General features: G+C 39.2%; 1 protein-coding gene across 1 annotated transcript in view; it reads right to left on the reverse strand.

Annotated features, from left to right (window-relative positions):
• The window catches only part of LOC143382624 (contactin-associated protein-like 3), a 152,805-nt gene that overhangs the window by 16,356 nt on the left and 116,174 nt on the right, over window positions 1-20,275 (reverse strand). Inside the window, exons 13-16 of the mRNA XM_076836864.2 lie at window positions 15,285-15,412; window positions 8,716-8,886; window positions 7,809-8,027; window positions 5,227-5,466 (exon numbers count right to left, since the gene is read on the reverse strand). Coding sequence (XP_076692979.2) covers window positions 5,227-5,466; window positions 7,809-8,027; window positions 8,716-8,886; window positions 15,285-15,412 — 758 coding nt within the window. The remainder of the gene's footprint in view (window positions 1-5,226; window positions 5,467-7,808; window positions 8,028-8,715; window positions 8,887-15,284; window positions 15,413-20,275) is intronic.

Here is a 20,275-nt window from a genome sequence, read left to right on the forward strand (position 1 = left end):
TAGCATGTTGTCTGTACTGGACAATGTTCCATGAGTGCTTAAGAATAATATATTCTGCTATTATTGGGTGGAGGATCATTTGATTTGGGTTTTATTTTCCGCCAAGTTTTCTATTTTCCTGATCATCTTTGGCCCAATTAGTCTACCCATTATTTAAAGTAGAACTTTGAATCCTCCAACTGTTATTCCTCATTTGTCTATTTTTCTTTTTAATTCTGTCAGGTATTCTTTATGTATTGTGGGATGATATTATTAACTGAACAAATACTTACAATTTTTTTCTCTCTTTAAACATTATAAAAAGTTCTTATCATTATAAAAGTTGTTTTATCTCTGGTAGCACCTTTTGCTGAAAAGTGTATTTTTTTTCTCATATTAGTACATCTCCTCTGGTTTTCTATCATCCTTCCTTCCATAGGATATCTTTCTCCATGCTTTTATTTTTAACCTATCTTTCAATCTAAGCTTTAGACAGCATATTAATAGACAGTTTTTGTTATTGTTACCCATTCTGATAATAATCTGCCTTGTGATGTATTGTTTATACCGTAAACATTTAATGTAGTTATTGTTAGATTTATATATATCATTTTACTTTTGATTTTTGTGTTTAATTTCTGTTTTCTTTCTACTCTCATTCTGGTTTCTTTTACATTAGCAAATATTTTATAGTGTATCATTTTAATTCCTTTCTTATTTCATTATATTTTTGTGGCAAAATATACACATAATTTCCCATTTTAACCCATTTAAAATGTAATTTTTTTATGGTATTACTTAAATCCACGAAATTGAACAATCACCACCAACCTCTACTTTCAAAAATTTTCCTACTCCTGAAGGGGAGGAAAAGGGGAAATACTGAGAGATGATACTGGACAAATATTGCTATATTGTGTGTATGTACAAATATGTACAAGAAACCCCACCTTTATGTACAACTATAATGCACCAATAAAACGTATGAGAAAAAAATATTCCTCATCCCAAGGAGAAACTCTGTACTCATGAAACAATAAGTCTGTATTCCTTTCCTTCTCCTACCCCTGTAACCTATGATCTACTTCTTGTCTATGAATCTGCCTGTCATCAATATTTAGTAAAACTGGGATCATACATTTGCCAATTTTATGGTTTATTTCACTTAGTACAATGTGATCCATGCTGGATCATATAATAAAACTTCATTCATTTGTACATTTTTTATTGTAACTGTACAGAAATAGAGTCAAATTTTGCATGTTGATTTTATATTCTGCAACTTTGCTAAATTCACTTATTGTTTCTAACGGTTTTTTCTCCCTGGATTCTTTAGGGTTTTCTGTAATTAAAGCAACATAATCCAAGAATAGAGACAGTTCTTTTCTTTTGAATTTGGATGACCTTTTTCCTTTTCTTGCTTAATTGCTCTGGCTAGAACACCCTGTACTATGAAAAGTATTAGCATATCTGTCATGATCCTTATCTCAAAAAAGAAACTTTAATCATGGAGTAGGATGGTGGCTGTAGGTTTCTCAACATGTGGCCTTTATTATATTAAGAAAGTTTTACTCTATTCCTAGTTTATTAAATATTTTATTATCATGAAAGATTTTCCTTTTTTTCAATGTTTCTTTAACATCAATTGAAATGACCACGTCTTTTTCCTCTTTCATTCTGTTAATCTTGCGTAACATATTGAAATGCTGAACCACTCTTGAAATCCTACACTGTGTATCCCAATAGGTTTTGATGTATAATCCTTTTATTGTGCTTCACCATAATTTTCAATTTTCTTTTCTTCAGTGATTGCTCTAGGGCTTACAATGTATATCTTGTAAAAATCTGCTTTATATCTACACTAACTTAATTCAAGTGTGATATATAAATGGTACTTCTGTATAGTTCTATTACTTCTACCTGTTTTGAGCTACTGTTATACTAAACCCAACATTCCATTGCTTTAATTAGAAACTCTGTGCTCATCTAATTAGGATTTTATAAATTTTGTGTCTTTTAAAGCAGCTGAGAAAAGAAAACAGTATGTATTCATATTAAGTCTTTGTGTTCCTGAAATCCATGTTACCATCTAGTCTCACTTCCTTCTTCCCTTACAGCTTTCCTCCCACCTGTCTCCTCTGTGCTGTTACTTTCAAATACACATCTCCAGAGCCAACAACGCACACACACACATATTCATTCTCATTATAGTTTTATATAATTTCTTTTTTATATCAGTTTTTAAAAAGTAAGGATAAGAAATATACCACTATACTCTTTTTTATAGCTACCTACAAACTTATGCTGGTGTGTGTAAGTGCACCAAGTACACAGGTATAGACTGTCTTATTGCTTAGGGTTACTTTCTTTCAGCAGAAAGAACACCCTTTGCTATTTAAGACAGGCCTGCCAGCCATGAGTTCTCCTCCCCTACCTTCTCTTTGCAATTTTCTCTTAAATCTGTGAATACCATCATTTTGCTGTCATTTTTTTTGCAAGATCGTTTTTCTGGGTATAACTTTCTTGGATGACAATTGTTTTATTTGACATTTTTGAGTGTGTTATTTCCCTGATTTGTGGCTTCCAGTGTTTCTGATGAAACATCAGCTGTTCATCTTGGTGTTTGCTTTTACACCAAGGAAAAATGAGCCATCTTTCTCTTATCGCTTTCTAACAAATTTCTTTTTTGACTTCAGCTTTCAACATTTTTTGCCAAGGTGTGCCTGGGTATGGATTTTCTTGTGTTTATCCTACCTGGATTTCATAAATGTGTATGTGTGTGTGTGTGTGTGTGTGTGTGTGTGTGTGTGTGTGAATGGTTTTCAAAAAGTAGGGGATATTTTCAACTATTATTTGAAAAGTAATTTTTTTTTTCTGATACTTTCCTTTTGACATTCAATTGCATATATGTTGGTGTGCTTGATGACGTCTGACACTTCTCTGATGATTTGTTCTGTTTTTATTTATTCTGTTGTTTAAGATACATAATGTCTATTGACCCATCTTGAAGTTTGCTGACTCTTCTGCTGTTTCCAATCTATTGTTGAGTCTCTCTATGAATTTTTCATTTCCATTATTGTACATTATAATGCCAGAATTTCTATTTATTTCTTTTTTAGGAATATTTGTTTCATCTACTGTAATTCTATAGTTGATGAGAACTGTCATATTTTCTCTCACTCAAGCATGGTGTCTCTGTCTACTTGGGCTGCTGTAACAAAACACTAGACTCAAGGTGGCTCAAATCATTATTCTTTTCTCACTCTTCTGGAGGTTTGGGAGGTTATCATCAATGTGCCAGAGACGTGGTGTGTGCTGCGAGCCCTTTCTGTGGTTGGCAGATGACTGCCTCTCCATCTCTTCCTATTATAAGGATGCAGATATTAGCAGAGGGATCGCCACCCTCACAACCTCATGACCTAAAGCTAGGTCCCGTTTCCACATATCATAATGTTGGTGATGAGGGCTTCGGCATATGAACTGAACATTCCTATGGTCATCCACTCCATAACATATAGTTACTTTTATTTCATTGCACATATTTCTAATAGCCGCTTTGGAATTCCTGCTTGCTAAGCCTGACATTGGGACTCTCCCAAAGGCAGCTGAGTTTTTCTGCCTTTTGCCTCCTATGTATGGAGAACACTCTTATTTCATGTCTCATGACTTCTTATTTTGGTTGAAAATTTGATATTGCAGATAACATACTGTAACAATTCTAGACATGGATCCTCTCCAGAACCTGATGTTTGGTTCTGGACTATTTTAATGAATTCTGCATCCCCGGGAGGCACAAACTGTTCCACCACTGATCCAGTTAATCCAGACCCTCTGCTGGATGAGTCCATGGAATAGAACTCCTGCACTGACTAGGAAGAGGACCACTTTAGGATCAGCTCTCCTTCAAGATCGGAACTGAGACATTTCCTTTTGTGCCAGAGATATTCTTCAAACTTACTGTTCACCAGAAAATAAAGTCTTTTTTTTTTTGTTTTTCTGGTGATATGGAGGTTGAACCCAGGTCCTCACACATGCTAGGCAAGGATTCTATCACTGAGCTGCACCCTGAGTCTTTCAGAAAATAAAATCTTAAGTAGGGTGATATCTATGGTGTTCCAAGAGAAAGAAGAGGGAAATATTTTTAGCTTCTCTTAAAACTTTTTTACAAAAAGTTGATATTTTAATTTTACATCAGATTTATTCCAAAAATATGTTAAGTCTACACACACACACACACACACACACACACACACACATCCATCCATTTATAAATAAAAGAAAGATGTTGAGAGGTAATCATTGTCTTGGAGTACTACTGCACTCTTTGTATTTCCTTAAAATACAAAGAATTCCCTGAAAATCTGGATCATTCTTACTAGGCTAAGAAAGTAATTATAACTTGCCCTCTAGTCACTGGAGGGCGGGCCATTTCCTATTCACCTATAACAGAGTGTCTATATGCAATATAATTTTAGGTTATGAAATGACATTCAAATTTAACTTTGCCAATGTGTGCTGCAAGTTATTTGGAAGCCCACACTGTGACCATGAAGAAGTGTGGTCACTCCTGACTAAAGCCGACCATCAAACGTGAGGAGTGTTCAGTATCCCTATTAGAATGATACGATTTCTTACCACAGATAGACACTGATTATAACTTCTCCAAGAGGAACACCAGAAAACTTATGAAGGTGCCTTTTGGAAAATTTCCGTGACTTCTATGTAACTGATTCTTTTGAAAGGCAAACAATTTTTGTAGCAATTAAAGCCTATTATATAGCTAAACATAAAGTGTGTGTGACAGCCAAGAAACACCTGAAGATACAAATTTAGCTTTGATGAATCAACATTCTAAGAGTTTCCATAGAAGTATTACAAATGTAAGTATATGTAAGAAGTCAGTTCAGCATACTTAATACTTAATACCTTCTGCCTCTAAGAACAGGGTCAAACATCTTATAGGAACACATCTGTTTGGTGCTATTAATGACAAGTCAGTATTTAATGTTTAAACATGCATTTCCCCTCCTAGTTAAAATATTTGTTTCCTATTTAAAGGTAACTTAAAACTCATCCTTACATCACATCAAACCATTGCAATGAACAACAATGATGTTTGGATGATCTTAAAATCAGAACAACCCAAAGGCAGAGTTTGGAGAATCATTTGGAGCCTTGAACAGAAGACAGGAGTAACACAGAGATTTTCCAAAGAAGGAATCCAGTCCCATCCCTAGCCTCACTCACCGTGGGAGCAGAATGGGCCCTCGTAGGCGGAGGCCGAGCAGTCGCAAGCCACCCCCCTGAGCCTTTCTCGACATCTCCCCTCGTTGCGACACAAGTGTCCGTAGCTGCCGCAGTGTCCCGCACAACCTGGCTCCACTCCTGGTGTCACTGTGGCTCTTTCCTCCAGGTCCAGGGCCATCCCATTCAGCCGCAGGGACCGAATGCACCCCAGGAAGCCCCTCTGCCTGCTGGCCGTCCCACCTACAAGGGAAACACTGCAAATAGAAATGTGCTCCTTGGTATTTTATTCAGGATTTTGTGTCCACGTCAAAGTCAGGCCTTAGGGAGAGTGGCAAAAATTGCAAATTGTTGAACATACGGTGAGTATGTAAAATTTTAAAAATGTAAACTTGTATCAGATATCACGAAACCTCAAAAGACATCAAATAAAACCTCCTTCAACGACGTCTAGATGTAGTAAGATTGGCAAATACTCGTGCTAAGACCATTTCTTTAATTTCACAAAATATAGATCACATCAACCCTATTTTGCTTATGTTTATCAAGAGTGACGTAGATTAGAACGGTTCTGGGTGGGCTTCCAAAACATTTACAAGAATGAAAATAGATGCAGTTAAATTTTGTATGTGGATGATCGCCCCCCTACTCCATCCACTCCTTTCTGAGGACACAGGGGTAAGTCTTTACAGAATAATATGCACATGCACAACCTTCAACACTAAAGAATCTGTTCAGGGAGTTTGGCAACACTTATGTCAGGATAGACGCCGTTTCAAAGGTGATAATAACATATTGTTAAGAGAGGGTTCCAGGAATTACCTGTACAATGTGGCCTCCACCCAGATACTCTGATTCAGTGGACCTTCAGTGGGGATCCCAATTCTGAATCTTTTCTTTTCTTTTTCTTTTTTTGTTTTCTATTTAAAGGTAATTTAAAACTTACCCAGGGGCTCTTTACCTCTGAGCTACATCCCTAGACCTTGTATTTTATTTTATATTTTGAGACAAGCTGGGTCTCACTAAGTTACTAAGAGTCTTGCTAGGTTGCTGGTCTTGAACTTGTGATCCTCCTGCCTTGGCCTCCAGAGTCACAGGGATTACAGGTGTGCATCACCACAGCTGACCCAAATCTGAATTTTTAACCAGCCTCATGGGTGACTGATGGTTTCTCCACCACTGTTTTATAAACCTTGCCTTAATATGAATGTTTATTCTAGGCAAATATTTATGTTGATTTTGTTCCTAGGATTTCCCTTAAATAATCCTCAAAATTGTAAGTAAGAAAATAAAGTTTCTTAATTTGACTCCTGCTAAGTCTGTATCTGGAAAATACCCCAAGGGCCCATGTGGCAAAGGCTTGGTCCTCAGCTTGCCACCTGGAGCTCCTTGGGAGGTTTTAAGTCCTTAGTGGTGTGCCCTTAAAAAGGATTGTAGGACCCTCAACTCTTCCTCTTTCACTTTTGCTTCCTGACCATGAACTGAACATTTAGCTCTGCCCCCAGCTCCCTACCCCCACCAGAGGCCCCAAAACAATGGGACCACCTGGTCATGAGTCAAAACCTCAAAAACTAGGGGTCAAAATAATCCTTTTTTCCTTATAAGTTGCTTAATTTGGGTATCTGTTACAGTAACAGAAAGCTGACTAATGCAGTGATGTCAGGTAGTTTTGTGGTTTCCAGTCCTTCAAAGAAGATTCATCTTGCCCTAATGTAAAAACCACCCGTGTTGGAAGTTATATTTTATGGAGTCATAGTACATAAACTCCTGCATGTGTGAAAGTCTCACACACACACACACACACACACATATTTATACACATTAGCCTTCAGCGGTATAGTGCTTAGTACCTGGAAGCTGTATGAATCTTCCTGTAAAGCAGGCTGTGAGATAATTTCTGATTTAGTCCAATTTCTAATTGGAGCCCTGCCCTTATTTGCTTCATCATGCATAAGAAATAAACGAGTGATGCTTGGTTTTTACATTAGAATGGAATCGTTTGGAAAGGAATATGGCAAAGTATGTTTTTGCCCTGGGGGTAAATAAACAATGATAAAACCATGAATGGGCAAGCTAAAGGAAAGAGGTCCATCACCCAGGGCTGACCTCTCCCTACAGACGCACTGCAGGAATAAAGGAGCGAATCTGTGGTCTGTTTTTAAGCAGACAGTGGATGATTTTTGTCCAGGGATAAGATAAACTTTCTCCTGGAAATGAAAAGGGAAGAAGTGGGTACAGGTGGCTAATGGTCACACAGGTGGTGTTGATTGGACCTAGTGGTCACAAATGCCAACCATCCGTAAGGTGAGCTGCTCAAGCTCGGGCATCAGAGACCTCGGGTCTGGATTCCTTTCACTGGTTGTTACTTGACCTCTTTCAGATGTGATGGTCTCACCTGGAAACAGGTCACGATAAAACCTACAAAACGAGTTACCTAATAAGAAGCCCAGTATGCTCCCGAACCTATAAGGTTATCAATAAATAGCGCCAACGGTTAGCTGCTGCTTGCCTTGGCCACTAAAAGTACTCCCACCCTTGTGACTGTCTGCGGTCCCACCAGGTTCAGCGGTGGCCAGGGGACTCACCAATGAAGAGCTGGCTGTTGAGCTGCAGGCGCACGTGCCCGTCCGCAGGGGCCGGCTGTGTCTTCCTGGGGAGCTGGTCCACCTGCAGGGAGGCTCCCTTGACATTCCTCTCTGCCCTCACGTGGTGCCACCGATTGTCATTAAAGGGGGTGGGTGACCGCACCGTGACCTCACAAGGTCCATTCCCCACATCAAAGGAAAAGGTTACTTCTGTGGGAGCTAAAAATATCATATATGAATATTGCCCAAGTTCATTCCCGGGGGAGTATTGGGTCGAGTCAGGGAAACATCTTGGCGTGCTCTTTACAAAAGGGGACAAAGGTATGGGTGCAGACAGGTGACTCGAGTTGGGGAAGGGGGGCAGGAGAAATTTGTATCCTGGAGGATAAAAACAAAACCACACTGATTTTAACGGATTCATTTTGAGTTTCATACTTAACACACTCAGTTCTAGTCAGTAGATATGGACCCATATAGAGAATAAGAAACACAATTTGTTTTATATCTATAAGTAGTTTTACTCAAAAGTGGTTCAAAGTCTCCTCTAATTTTCTAACCAAAAAAATGCAAATTTTTACAGCAATAAATTAAGCTCTGAGTACATGAAAAAAAAAATCTGTCTGATCAAATATTTTAGGAAACAATTTTGTGAATTTGGTTCAAAGTTCTGACTCTAGTTGGCAATGGTCCAGGGAAGGCAAAACAGTTTTATGGATTATTTTGTACTTTATGCTTCATGGTTCGACCCTTAAAATGATTGACTAAAATTATAGAACTTTTGTGGTTAAAAAATAAATATGATTATAAGGTAAGAATGACACTATTTAAATTTTTGTTTGGTCAGTTTTCAATGCCAAGTGATGGGCATCCTGTGACTTGTCCTGGGCGGGGTGGGGGGGTCACTCACTCTGCAGCTCTATCCTGATGAAGTCCGTGATGCCCAAGTTCTCCATAAACACACCAGAGAAAACCGTGGTCTTAAAAAAGAACTGCACGTCGGCAGTGAGTTCTCCATGGAAAGTGGGGAAATGAAGGTATGACGTCTCGGTGTTGAAGGAAGCCGAATTCCAAAATGACTCTGTTTATGCCAAAAAAAAAAAAAAAAAAAGGAAAAGGAAAAAAGAAAAACACATGAATCATTTTTACTGCAATTTATAGAAGCCTTCCCTGCCTCACTGGGTGTTCTCATTCATGCCGTATCATCAGGACATCACATTCGGTGATTATTTTAAGGGTTAGAATTCTGTGTTGAGAAAAGACTGAGGGTAAGCAAAGCAAAAGTTTGACTGATTGTCAGACCAACAACATGGGCAAGAGATGAGGGAGAAGGTGACCAGGGAGGTGGAAAGTCAGGGGTAGGCTGCAGGATCATTTTCAAGTTCAAGTCAACAGAATTCACTGCTAAATTGGATGCAAGTGGAAGACAGTCTGAAATGACACCAAGAGTTTTGGGAATAATTTTGAAAAAGCAAGTTTGACAGGGATACATTACATTTGAAATCTCTATTTGGCACCAGGTGGATTTTTGGAGGCAGCAGTTGGTCTATGACTCAGGAAGCCACATCATAGAATCTTGCTTTCCATATTTTTTGCAAACTAACAATAAACAAATATAACCCATCGTCCTAGTAATGCCCTTCATAGCAAAACCAAAAATCAGAACAAAACAAAAAACTCCTTTTTTTTTTCTCCTTCTGGTCCAGAATTTAATCCAGGACCACACTTCTTATTTATTTCTCAAGCCTCTCTAGTGCCCTTCATTCTAGACTTTTCTTGTCTTTCATGAATGTGACTGCTATGGTTTAGAGATGAGTCAACCCCCCAAATCTCATGGATGAGACAATGCAAGAATTTTCAGAGGTGAAATGATTGGGTTATGAGAGACTTTAGCTAATCAGTGGATTAATCCATCCATATGGATTAACTGGGTAATCATAAGCTGGTTGGGTGTGGCTCAAAGATGTAGATCACTAGGGGTGTGGCTTTGGGGTTGATATTTTGTCCTTGGGAACCAGGGCTTTATCTCTACTTTCTGAGTCCCATGGCCTGACCTTCTTTCCTTCTCCACGCCTTTCTACCATATTGCTTCACTCCATCTCAGACACAGAGCAAGGAAGTGAGCTGTCTGTGGACTGAGACCTCCAAAATGAGCCACAATAAACTTTTCCTCCTCTACATTGTTCTTGTCAGGTCTTTTGATCACAGTGAAGCAAAGCTGACTAAAATAATAACCTCTTATTTTTTCATATTTTCTGGAGTATTTTTTCAGTCGATTTGTAAAATGTTCCTCAATTTGGATATCTGACACTTGTCATTAGATTAGTCTTGTGCATTTTTGTCAAAAACAGCACAGAAAAACAAAAGGAATAAAGAAAGAGCCTTCAGAATGGGAGGAAATCTGCCAGTTACTCTTCTGTGAGGAGGTTACTAGCCAGGATATATAAAGATCTCAAAAAACACCCCAAAATTAACTCACTCAATAAATGGATAAAAAATCTAAATAGACATTTCTCAAAAGAAGAAATACAAACGGGTAACAAATGTATGAGAAAAAATGTTCAACATCCTTAGCAATCAGAGAAATGCAAACCAAAACTACATTGAAATTTTATCTCATCCCTAGAATGACACTCATCAAGAATACAAATAATGACAGCTGCTGATGAGAACATGTAGGAAAAAGGTATATTCATATATCATTGGTAGGACTGCAAATCAGTACGACCACTTTGGAAAGAAGTATGGAGATTCTTCAAAAGATAGGAATGGAACCATCATATGACCCAGCTATCCTACTCATTGGTATATATCCCAAAGAACTAAAATCAGCACACTGTAGTGACACCTGCATACCACGTTTAGAGCAGCCCGATTCACAAGAGTCAAGCTATGAATCAGCCTGGGTGCCCATCAATAGACAAACGGATAAAGAAAATATTATATATATATATATATATATACACATGAATGTACGTATAGATTCACAATGGGGTTCTACTCAGCCATAAAAAAGAATGAAATTATGTCATTTGATGGCGAATGAATGAAATGGAAAACATCATGCAGAGTGAAATAATCCAGGCTCAGAAAGTCAGGGGTCAAATGTTTTCACTCAAATACAGAAATTAGAGATAAAAAGGGAATAAAAATGGGGATCTTATTGAAATAGGAGGGAGACAAGAAGAGGTTAGGCAGGGGAGCAAAGGTGATAGGGGGAGGGGAAAGGGGGAGAATTGGAGATGACTTTGGTCAAATTATGCTATGTATGTGTATGAAAATATTGCAATTAATTCCATTCACATATAATTATAACTCAGAATTAAAAAACAATAAATAAGCACAAAGACCAATGAAGTAGAGGTGGGGATCAAGGGGAGGGAGGAGGGGAGGTAAAGGAGAAGCACTAGGGATTGAAATGGATCTAGTTAAGTTATATGCGTTAATGAATGCCAACGTGAACGCCACTGTGATGTAAAGCTGTAGTACATTAATAAGAACATTTTTTTTTCAAAAGCAGAGAAGTGATGCTCTGTCCTTCGGAGTGTATCACATCAGGACTTGCACTGTGCTAATGTGACCCACTACTTGCCATGTTAACTTTAATTGCTTTCTGCTATGGTATCTGTCATTGCTCCCATATAAAATTAATATCTTTCTCTTTGTGATTTGAAACTTTTTGGACATCTAATGGCCTTAACATAACCTGGTCCACTTTTCCATCCAGTGATTTTATGGCGGATTGATGGTCCTTGAATTATGATGACACTGGTGATGTTCCATCATTCCTTGGCGGGGTGCTAGTCCTCTGTTAGGAAGGGCTTGTTTCTGGACCTCCTATTTGTTTTTTTTTTATCCATTTCAAATTTATAGGAGCATCACTCCTGGATCCCTACTGTTGTAAATTGTTTATAATCTACGACTATCACTGATTCCAAGGCTTACGCTGTCCCAAATCAGGTCAGAGGGAGCCTTCTCAACACCCTTTGACAAGAGCAGTGGATTGGACACAGTGCAATTTTTTGAGCGATTTTTTTTTATATAGCAGGACGATCTGGGCTTATCCTCTGCCTTCTCTGTCCCACCTCTGAAATCAGTCATTTTCCCAAGGAGTGATGGTTTCTTTTCATGGGTAAGGGTGGAAATGACATTCAGAAGTCAAGATGTCAAGTCACATGCTTGTTTCTCTTTGCTACGAGGGTTCCACGACTCCTTTCAGGAGTCAGAGGCAGGGAAGAGGCGAATCGGCACATGCACTGCAGCACACACACAGACACATCATTTTGTGTATTTCATATTATCTATTGTGTATGTTAAAACCCTCGAGTTCATGCTGATACCTCCTTTTCTAGTCTAGTACCACAGGGTACTGGAATTTGGTCTTCCTTCTTTCCACATGGGTGACCCTATTCTCAGTAGGGTCACTGAGAAACATCTGGTTTTCCAATCCTCAGTGGATTTTCCTGTTTCCCTTCCCCAGAATGTAGCCAATCTTTCATCCCCATGGCTACTCCCTCAACCCCTTTCCTGTGGGCCCCAGTTGTCTCTATGGCCTGCACAGTAGGGCCCATCATTCTGGGGTGCTAAAGGGAAGCTAAAAGAACCAATTGAAACTGTTTTAAAGAAAGTAGAGAAGAAGAGAAAGAAAGGGAAAGAGAAGAAGGAGGAATTGGGGTGTGGGGGGGTGTCAGCCCTATTTTTAATTTTATTTAGAGACAGGGTCTCACTGAGTTGCTTAGCACCTCACTTTTGCTGAGGCTGGCTTTGAACTTGCGATCCTCCTGTCTCAGTCTCCCAAGCCACTGGGATTACAGGTCTGCACAGCTGAAGAAGGACTTTTTGAAGAAAGGAATATTTTGGATATTTGATGAGAAACCAACAGAAGGAAATGCCCTGAGGAGTTTCAGGAATACACCCACATTCGGAGAGAAGTGGAGGGCTGGTATGAGTTGCCAGAGAACAAATAATCCAGAAGAAAATTTAAGTGCAGAATTCTTCTAGACCAGTGCTCGAGGTCAGAACCTCAGCAAACAGGAAACACGGCTCCGAATGTGAAGTGTGAAAAGAACTGGCCACCCGTGGCATCCTGATGTAAGTATAGGGTACACGTCATGTTGTGATGGGACCGCAGAACAGGACACGTGTAACTGTAGAAGATAAAGCAGCACAGAGAGCAGCTGATCAGACACAGGGCAAGAGACCCCTCCTTCTCCAACTTGAGACGGGGAAAAAAGTGATAGAATGACAGACCCTAGACCTGAGATCACCGTTCGGAAGGGACAAGAAAGATGCATCAGACTGTGAGGGGCTGGATGCGAAGAAGACTTGAACCACATCATGTATCAATCCATCAAATGGATCAGAGCTGCCCGCTACACACCAACAAGTTAAAAAGCTATAACAAAGTAAGGAAGGGAGGGAGGGTGGCACGTGTATGGAGGAATGCTTAGATAAGTGCCTTGAAGAGGAGACAGTCAGAGATGAAAGGAACTGGAGGACGTAGGGCATGCATGGAGTAAAGCTGGCACATGTCTCAGACGCAGAGAATCCAGCACATGAAACAGAAGGTATTCAAAGCATAAAAAAACCATTCTTCTTAAACAAGAACAAAGTATTGAGATCAAAAAGCACAGTGGTTTCAGAAAGATTAATAGAAAATGACCAAGACTCAGGCCTATTCTGGGTGATAAGTGAGATTGAAGGGGGACAGGTCAAGAACTGGGGAGCGCCTGAGGTCTCACCCCACTGCAGCTGGCCACAGATCCACAGAGCCTGAGAGGAAACACACCTTTCTGGGTTGGAGTCAAAGGGCTTTATTATTGATATCACCATGAGATGTATGAGCATCTGAGTGTGAGCCTGGTGGCCTCGCTCTGAATCTCACAGAGCCATGTGAGGGGTGAGTGATGAGGACAGGAGGGACAGGAGCCAGTGCCCTCCACTCTGGTGACTGGTGAGTCATTGGTGGTGGTGATGTGCTCTCCTGGAGCTACTCTGTTTCCCACACATGCACAGAAACTGCCTGTTATTAGGGGACAGCAATGACACATACTCTGACACTCTCAGCAAGGACACCCAGGGATGCTCAGGGCCCACACCGGATGACCTCTCAGCAGCACCCTCCTCATTTTAAGGGAGAGAAGTAAAAATTAATACTCCAGAGGTCTGCCCAGCAGCATACGACGCTTATGAGTAAAAACACTGGGACTTTTCCCTAGGGAAAGAGGTCTCTGTATCGAGACAACCAGCTGTTCGTGTACTAGGGCAACAGGGGGATCCTCACAGGTTTGAAAGAATTCTGGGACTTTGGAGGCAATGAGCTCTGAGTGGGTGAGGAAAACCTTGACCATGGCATTCAACCTTGAATGAAAATCCTGCAGGGAAAAACACTAGCTAAATACTAGAGCCCATGATGGTGAAGTGGTGTGCACAGGGTCTGAGAAAAGAAAGCGGGATTCACTGTCCTGGAAGTATAAGGGCAATCGACCCACATTCTCAATCATTCACAAATTTGGGAAATAGTTTTCTTAAGGACTGTTCTGGAAGAAAAACAATCAATGGACAATTAACCAGTCAACCAAATAATATGTTAAAATAAAGATAACTCTTTCTCTGTAAACTAATACAGGCTGAGCATCTATAATCCAAAATCTGAAATCTAAAATGTTCCCCCTATCCAAAAGTTTTTGACGCCACAAGAGGGAAATTCCACACCTGGCCTCATATGACAGGTCACAGTCAAAATGCACGTGCACCAAAAATATTGTATAAAATTTCTGTTGGGCTATTTGGATAAGGTTTACACGAAACACGAGTGTCATTTCGACTGGGGTTCCATCTCCAAGAGATCTCATTAACGGCTTTCCAAAACACCTTGGGTCCCGAGCATCTCGGGTGAGAGAGGTTTAAACGGCTGTTCACTTGTGAAATGTTGATCCCTAGCACAGACGCAGTGCTGTTCCATCCCTGTGCCCATTAGGGTGTGGGTTTAGAATGTGCCCCAAAGCCCATGGGTCCCCAGCCTGTGTCACTATTGGGAGGTGGTAGAGTCTTTAGTGGGTGGGTCTAAGAGGAGGAGGTTGGGTCACGTGGTGTGTGCCCTGAAGGGGTACCGGGGCCCTGGCTCCTTCCTGTCTCTTTGCTGTGCAGCTGTGACAAGGTGAACGGCCCCCTCTGACTCTCTCTCCCACCATGATGCCCTGTGCCACCACAGGTCCAAGCAAAGGGCCAAGTGACCACGGACCCAACCTCCAAAATTGTGACTCAGAATAAACCTTTCTCCCTTTAAGGTTTTCATCTCAGATCGTTGGTCACAGCCACAGAAAGCTGAGGAGCACAAGGCCTTCTGATATCTGCTCTGGTCCCAGCACGGCCGTGAATTTTCTCTCCGGCCAAAATAAGGGCACTTACTTACTTTTTGTAAAAATAATCAAAGTATGTTATTATAAAGAGAAAACTTCTTTTCTTGGCAATACTTACTGTCCCCCTGGCAGAGGAGAGGCCCCAACGTATACACAGCTTCAGAGGGTGGTCGGCCCCTGTCCGTCATCACCACTTGACTGACTGGCAGGTACTCTTTCTGGGAAAGGACTGTGATGTCACTGGTCCTGGAAACAACAAAGGAACCCTTAAGATGACTCCAGTTCTCTCTCTCTCACACACACACACACACTCACACACACACACACACACACGCACACGCACACAGAGTCATCCGTGATCTCTTATTTGAAACTAACATTTCAGGACTTCATGGAACACTTACAAACATTTTTGGCATTTTGAGAGCACAGAAACTGTTAAAAACTGAAACCAAAGTTTCTCTGTAATGATTGTGACTTTGCAGGCCACGCAGCCTCTGCGACTACTCGGCTTAGCCACAGGCACTAATGATGGGCATGATGGTGGGGTGATCAAAATTTATGGACACTGAAATTTGAACCTCGTAACAAGTTTGATGTGTCATAAAACACTCTTCCTTCCAACTCCTTAAAAATGCAAAACATTTCTTAGTTCACGGGCCAGACAATAACAGGTGAGTGGGCAGATGTGACTCACAGCAGTAGTTTAGCAACTCCTGATCCATTTGCCAATTTCTGAACTCACCGAACACAGAGAATAAAGGGGGCAAATCAAGAAGGGGGGTCATTTTGCAAGCACAGGATAGTATTTTCAAGATAATCAAGCGTATAACTGCTCTTTAAAAATTAGTCTCAGGATACGACTCAAGTGATTATCAATTACAGATATAAATAGTTACAGATTTAGATCTTCACAGAATTTTACCATGAAATATTTGAAATCCTTTTATGGTTATTGGGTATTTATTTCCTCAATAACCTTGTAAATTGTAAAATTAAACCTACAGATCAAAATGAACTAAATAGAATACCTTTATAAGTAATACATAGGTTAATATATGTGAAAGTTCTGTGAAATGCTGAACCCAGCTATCCAGTGGACAAACATTGATCAGACCCCGAGTGAGGCATTGAGGACACATGGGAAAATACAGTGTGTGCCCCTGAGCACACTGCCCACTGGGCACTATGTTCCAACCATAGTTATGGCCATCAACACCTTCCTATGTGTGAGTGACTGAGAAATACAAGCAGGTCTGGAGCAGGAGCTGGGAGGGCCTGGGGTCCTGGTCACAGCTGTGCCACTCCTATTCTCTCTGTCCAAAATAATGGCATTAATCTCTTCTTTTGCAACCTGTTTATGTTTATTTTGTGTCACTCAATTGTGTACGTATTCTGATTCAGAGACAAAGCACCCTTACTCTGGTTCCTCATCCTGCTCTAGAATCTCTATAGAATCTAATAAATACTCTTGTCCTTAAGTCACTCATTTCTAAAACCTTCCTTGGCATGGGTTTATGGCCAAAGATCAGAATAATTAATATCAAATCATGTAAGTCCTTTCATAGTGGCAAAAATAAAGTTTTCTTAAATTTTTATTAAAGACTTTAGGTATCAAAGCTTGAAATTAGAAAAGATAGAAATAAAATAAAATGGCTATATTAATATTTTCATCATGTAAGTAAATGAAGTAATCTGTAATGTATAAAAGAGATATCAATTAATGTAAGTCAGCTACTCTGCAATATGTGAAATATTTAGTGATACAGAAAGATTATTTCTCATATCCAGACTAACATCCCATCAGCTTACCTAGTTATTGATGTTTGTGCAAAGAACAGAGCATGAGTTATGAATTGTCACCATCATTTAGCTCTGGAGTGGACTGATGGTTGACAAGCAGAAATGTTCTCCTAGGAAGCAAGGCAGGTCAGCTTAGGAGATTGTGTATGAACACAGCAGGCATCAAAACCAGCATTTCCATGCTGGTAATCGCCATCTCATCAAGGTAGTCTAGTAGGGGAGCTGTACTTCTACGAGCTATTTATGAAGAATGCTTGAATTTTAAAAACTCATTTTGCATAGAAGCTCCAAGTTTCTTGACGTTTAACGCTGCATACAAAATACTGCACTGTGTAAGGTGACAGCTTGTGAAGGGCACCTCAGCTACATTGGAGGAGATACTAAGTCTCCCCCTCCCCCATTATTTTGGAGAGCTCCCAGTCAATCACAAAAAAATGGCTAACATTTTTCACCAATTTTTTGTTGGTATAGGAAGATCTCAACCTTTGCAGATGTACATAGATGATTGAAGATTTGCCATAGTTACCAGACTTCCTCAAAATTTCTTCAGCAATTGGGACTTATTTTTTTTTCTTTTTTCCCTATTATTTTCTGAAATTTATACTACAGATAAAGTAGTCCCAAATTGAAAACCTAAAATGGTAAAACCTCCAAAATATAAAACATTTTGAGCCCCAACATGATGCCACGGGTGGAAAACTCTACTCACGACCTCTTGTGATGGTCAAAGTCAAAATGAAGATGCATTAAAAATATTGTATGAAGGTCCCTTTAGGCTGTGTGTATACAGGGTTCAGACTTGAGTTTCATCCCTGAGATATCTCATTAAGTATTTGCAAATATTCCAGATTCCCCAAATCCAAAATCTGACACACTTCTGATCCCAGGCATTTCGGATAAGGAATACTGAGCCTCTAGGTGGTGTGAACATGGGAAGAGTGTATTTCTAGATATGATAACCTCTCCCAGTAGTATTAAAAGTTCAGTAAGAGAACTTTCAAAGACTTTTTGCTTGAAAGGTCCCATTGTTCTAGAAATTATACTTTCCTAAGAAATGCCTTGACTTCTAAGAACTACTATTAATTGCTTACCAAGAGATTTGATTTGATGCAAAGTAGAGCTATACATGCCGGGGGTTTTGAAATAGCCAAAAAGGAAAAAAATGTTGAGTCCACCTCAACATTTAATAACGAGGTTAGTAATAAAATACATATCATGGCCCACAACTAATCTTAAAATCTTTCCAGTTTTTCAACTTCTGTTTCATTGACCTCTTGCCTCTCTCCTGGCCAATTCAGCCTGCATTAATTAATTACTATCGTAATACAATTTGTCTTGATATGTGCTAGGACTCATCTCATCATCTTGATCTTCATCTTAAAAATCATCTTGCTTATTCTTTGAGTTTCCATATGGATTTGAAAATCCACTTGTTGCAATCCACACCAATCAGTAAAACGCTTGGCATTTGTTAGAAATCCCACTACGTTTATAGAATAATTTGGAAAAATGACATCTTTAAAAGAGGGCTTCTCAATAGCAGTGTTATTGAAGGACTGCATAGTTTTGCTCCATGGGGGTTGTATGGTGCATTGTAGAATGTTTGGCACTTTTTTTTGTACTAGGGATTGAAACCAGGGGTGCTTTATCACTAAGCCACATTCCCAGCCCTTTTTATATTTTATTTAGAGACAAGGTCCCACTGAGTTGCTTAGTGCCTCGCTAAGTTGCTGAGGCTGGCTTTGAACTTGTGATCCTCCTGCTTCAGCCTCCCAAGCCCTTTAGCACTTACTAGAGACACAGAAACATTCCTTCCTTTGTGACCAGAAAACTGTCTTCAAATAAAACAAGCACCCCCGGGGATCAAAAGCATACTTGATTGAGGACCACTGCTTTAAGCTACTACTGACTCATAGAATCTATGACAGTAGTGAATCAATCTATTTATTTGTCTTCTAAATCTCAATAATTTTTAAGATAAAAGCATTAGACTTATTCTAAAGAAATTTACATTGTAACATAGCAAATAGTTTTTATTAAGTCTTGCAGTATTAATTAATTTATGCTTTTATAGATATTCAAGTAATTTCTCAATACTGATTGATCACAAATTCAGCATATCAACTGAACTCTCATTCATCCTGATAGTATTTCATTATATTACCTTCAATTTTCTGTGTAGGCAATCATGTCATTGGTAGGTAATGATGGAAGCTTTGTTTCCTTTTTTACAAGCTTTTCATCATTTGTTTGTTGTGTGTAATGTGTGTGTGTGTGTGTGTGTGTGTGTGTGTGTGTGTGTTTGTAACTGGCATGTGTATGAGCTTTTGTGTATTCTACAATGAATGGTTACAATATCAATTTTCTTAACTTTAGTTTTGAAATACTCTTGCCGGTTTCACTTACTGATTCTCCCAAGTCATGTTGAAATCTTCCAGTGTTTTGAATAATTTTTCTATTTCCCTTTGCTTCCTTGCTAATTCTTTCTTGATACACTTTTTTTTTCTTGATATACTTCTGATGGTGCATATGAGAGTTGTTGGAGCATCTCATGAACAAATCTCAGCATCATATAGGGTCCACTTTATCCCCAACAGTGTGGTTGTCTTTGTCTGACCTAATACAGGTACACCTGCTTCCTTTTGATTTGTATTTACCTGGTAAAAATGTCTCACCCTTTTACCTTCAACTTTACTGGGTGCTTATGTTCTCTTCTGTGAACAAGCTATGGTTTCTTTAAAAAATCTAATGTGATAATGCCTAACGTTTGACTTCTAAATGGACAGAGAGTGGCCTTACATTCACTGGGGTTAGTTGCACGTCTGGATATGTTTAAACTATCTTATGTTTTGCTTTATATCTGCCCTGAATAATAATTAAACAAAAGTCCTAAGACAAAAATATAAAATAATAATAATAAATATAAAACAATATTATATATAGCTGCAGGGATCATCCTAACTAGCAAAATAACTTATGGATTTTTGGACAAGTTGAATTCTATGATGTATGTATATTTCAGAGAATGTATAAAACACTCCTGAACAATGTTTATTATAAATTTATACCTATAGATTGGCTTGGAGCATAGCTTAGCATTTTACATTATTAGAGTGCCTTTTACATATGTGTATTTTATGTTAAATGTTTGGTATATTGGAATTACTGTAGAAATTTAATGAAAAAGTCTTGCTTTAATTGGTGTGCTATCTAATTATCTTTTTTTTTTCCATATACTGCTTTAAATGAACTCCTGACTACATCAAACAGGAGCTAAATGGGTGGGGGATATAGCTGATTCCTTTT

The sequence above is a fragment of the Callospermophilus lateralis genome, chromosome 17 (genome assembly GCF_048772815.1).
Source record: "Callospermophilus lateralis isolate mCalLat2 chromosome 17, mCalLat2.hap1, whole genome shotgun sequence".
Taxonomy (NCBI): Eukaryota; Metazoa; Chordata; class Mammalia; order Rodentia; family Sciuridae; genus Callospermophilus; species Callospermophilus lateralis.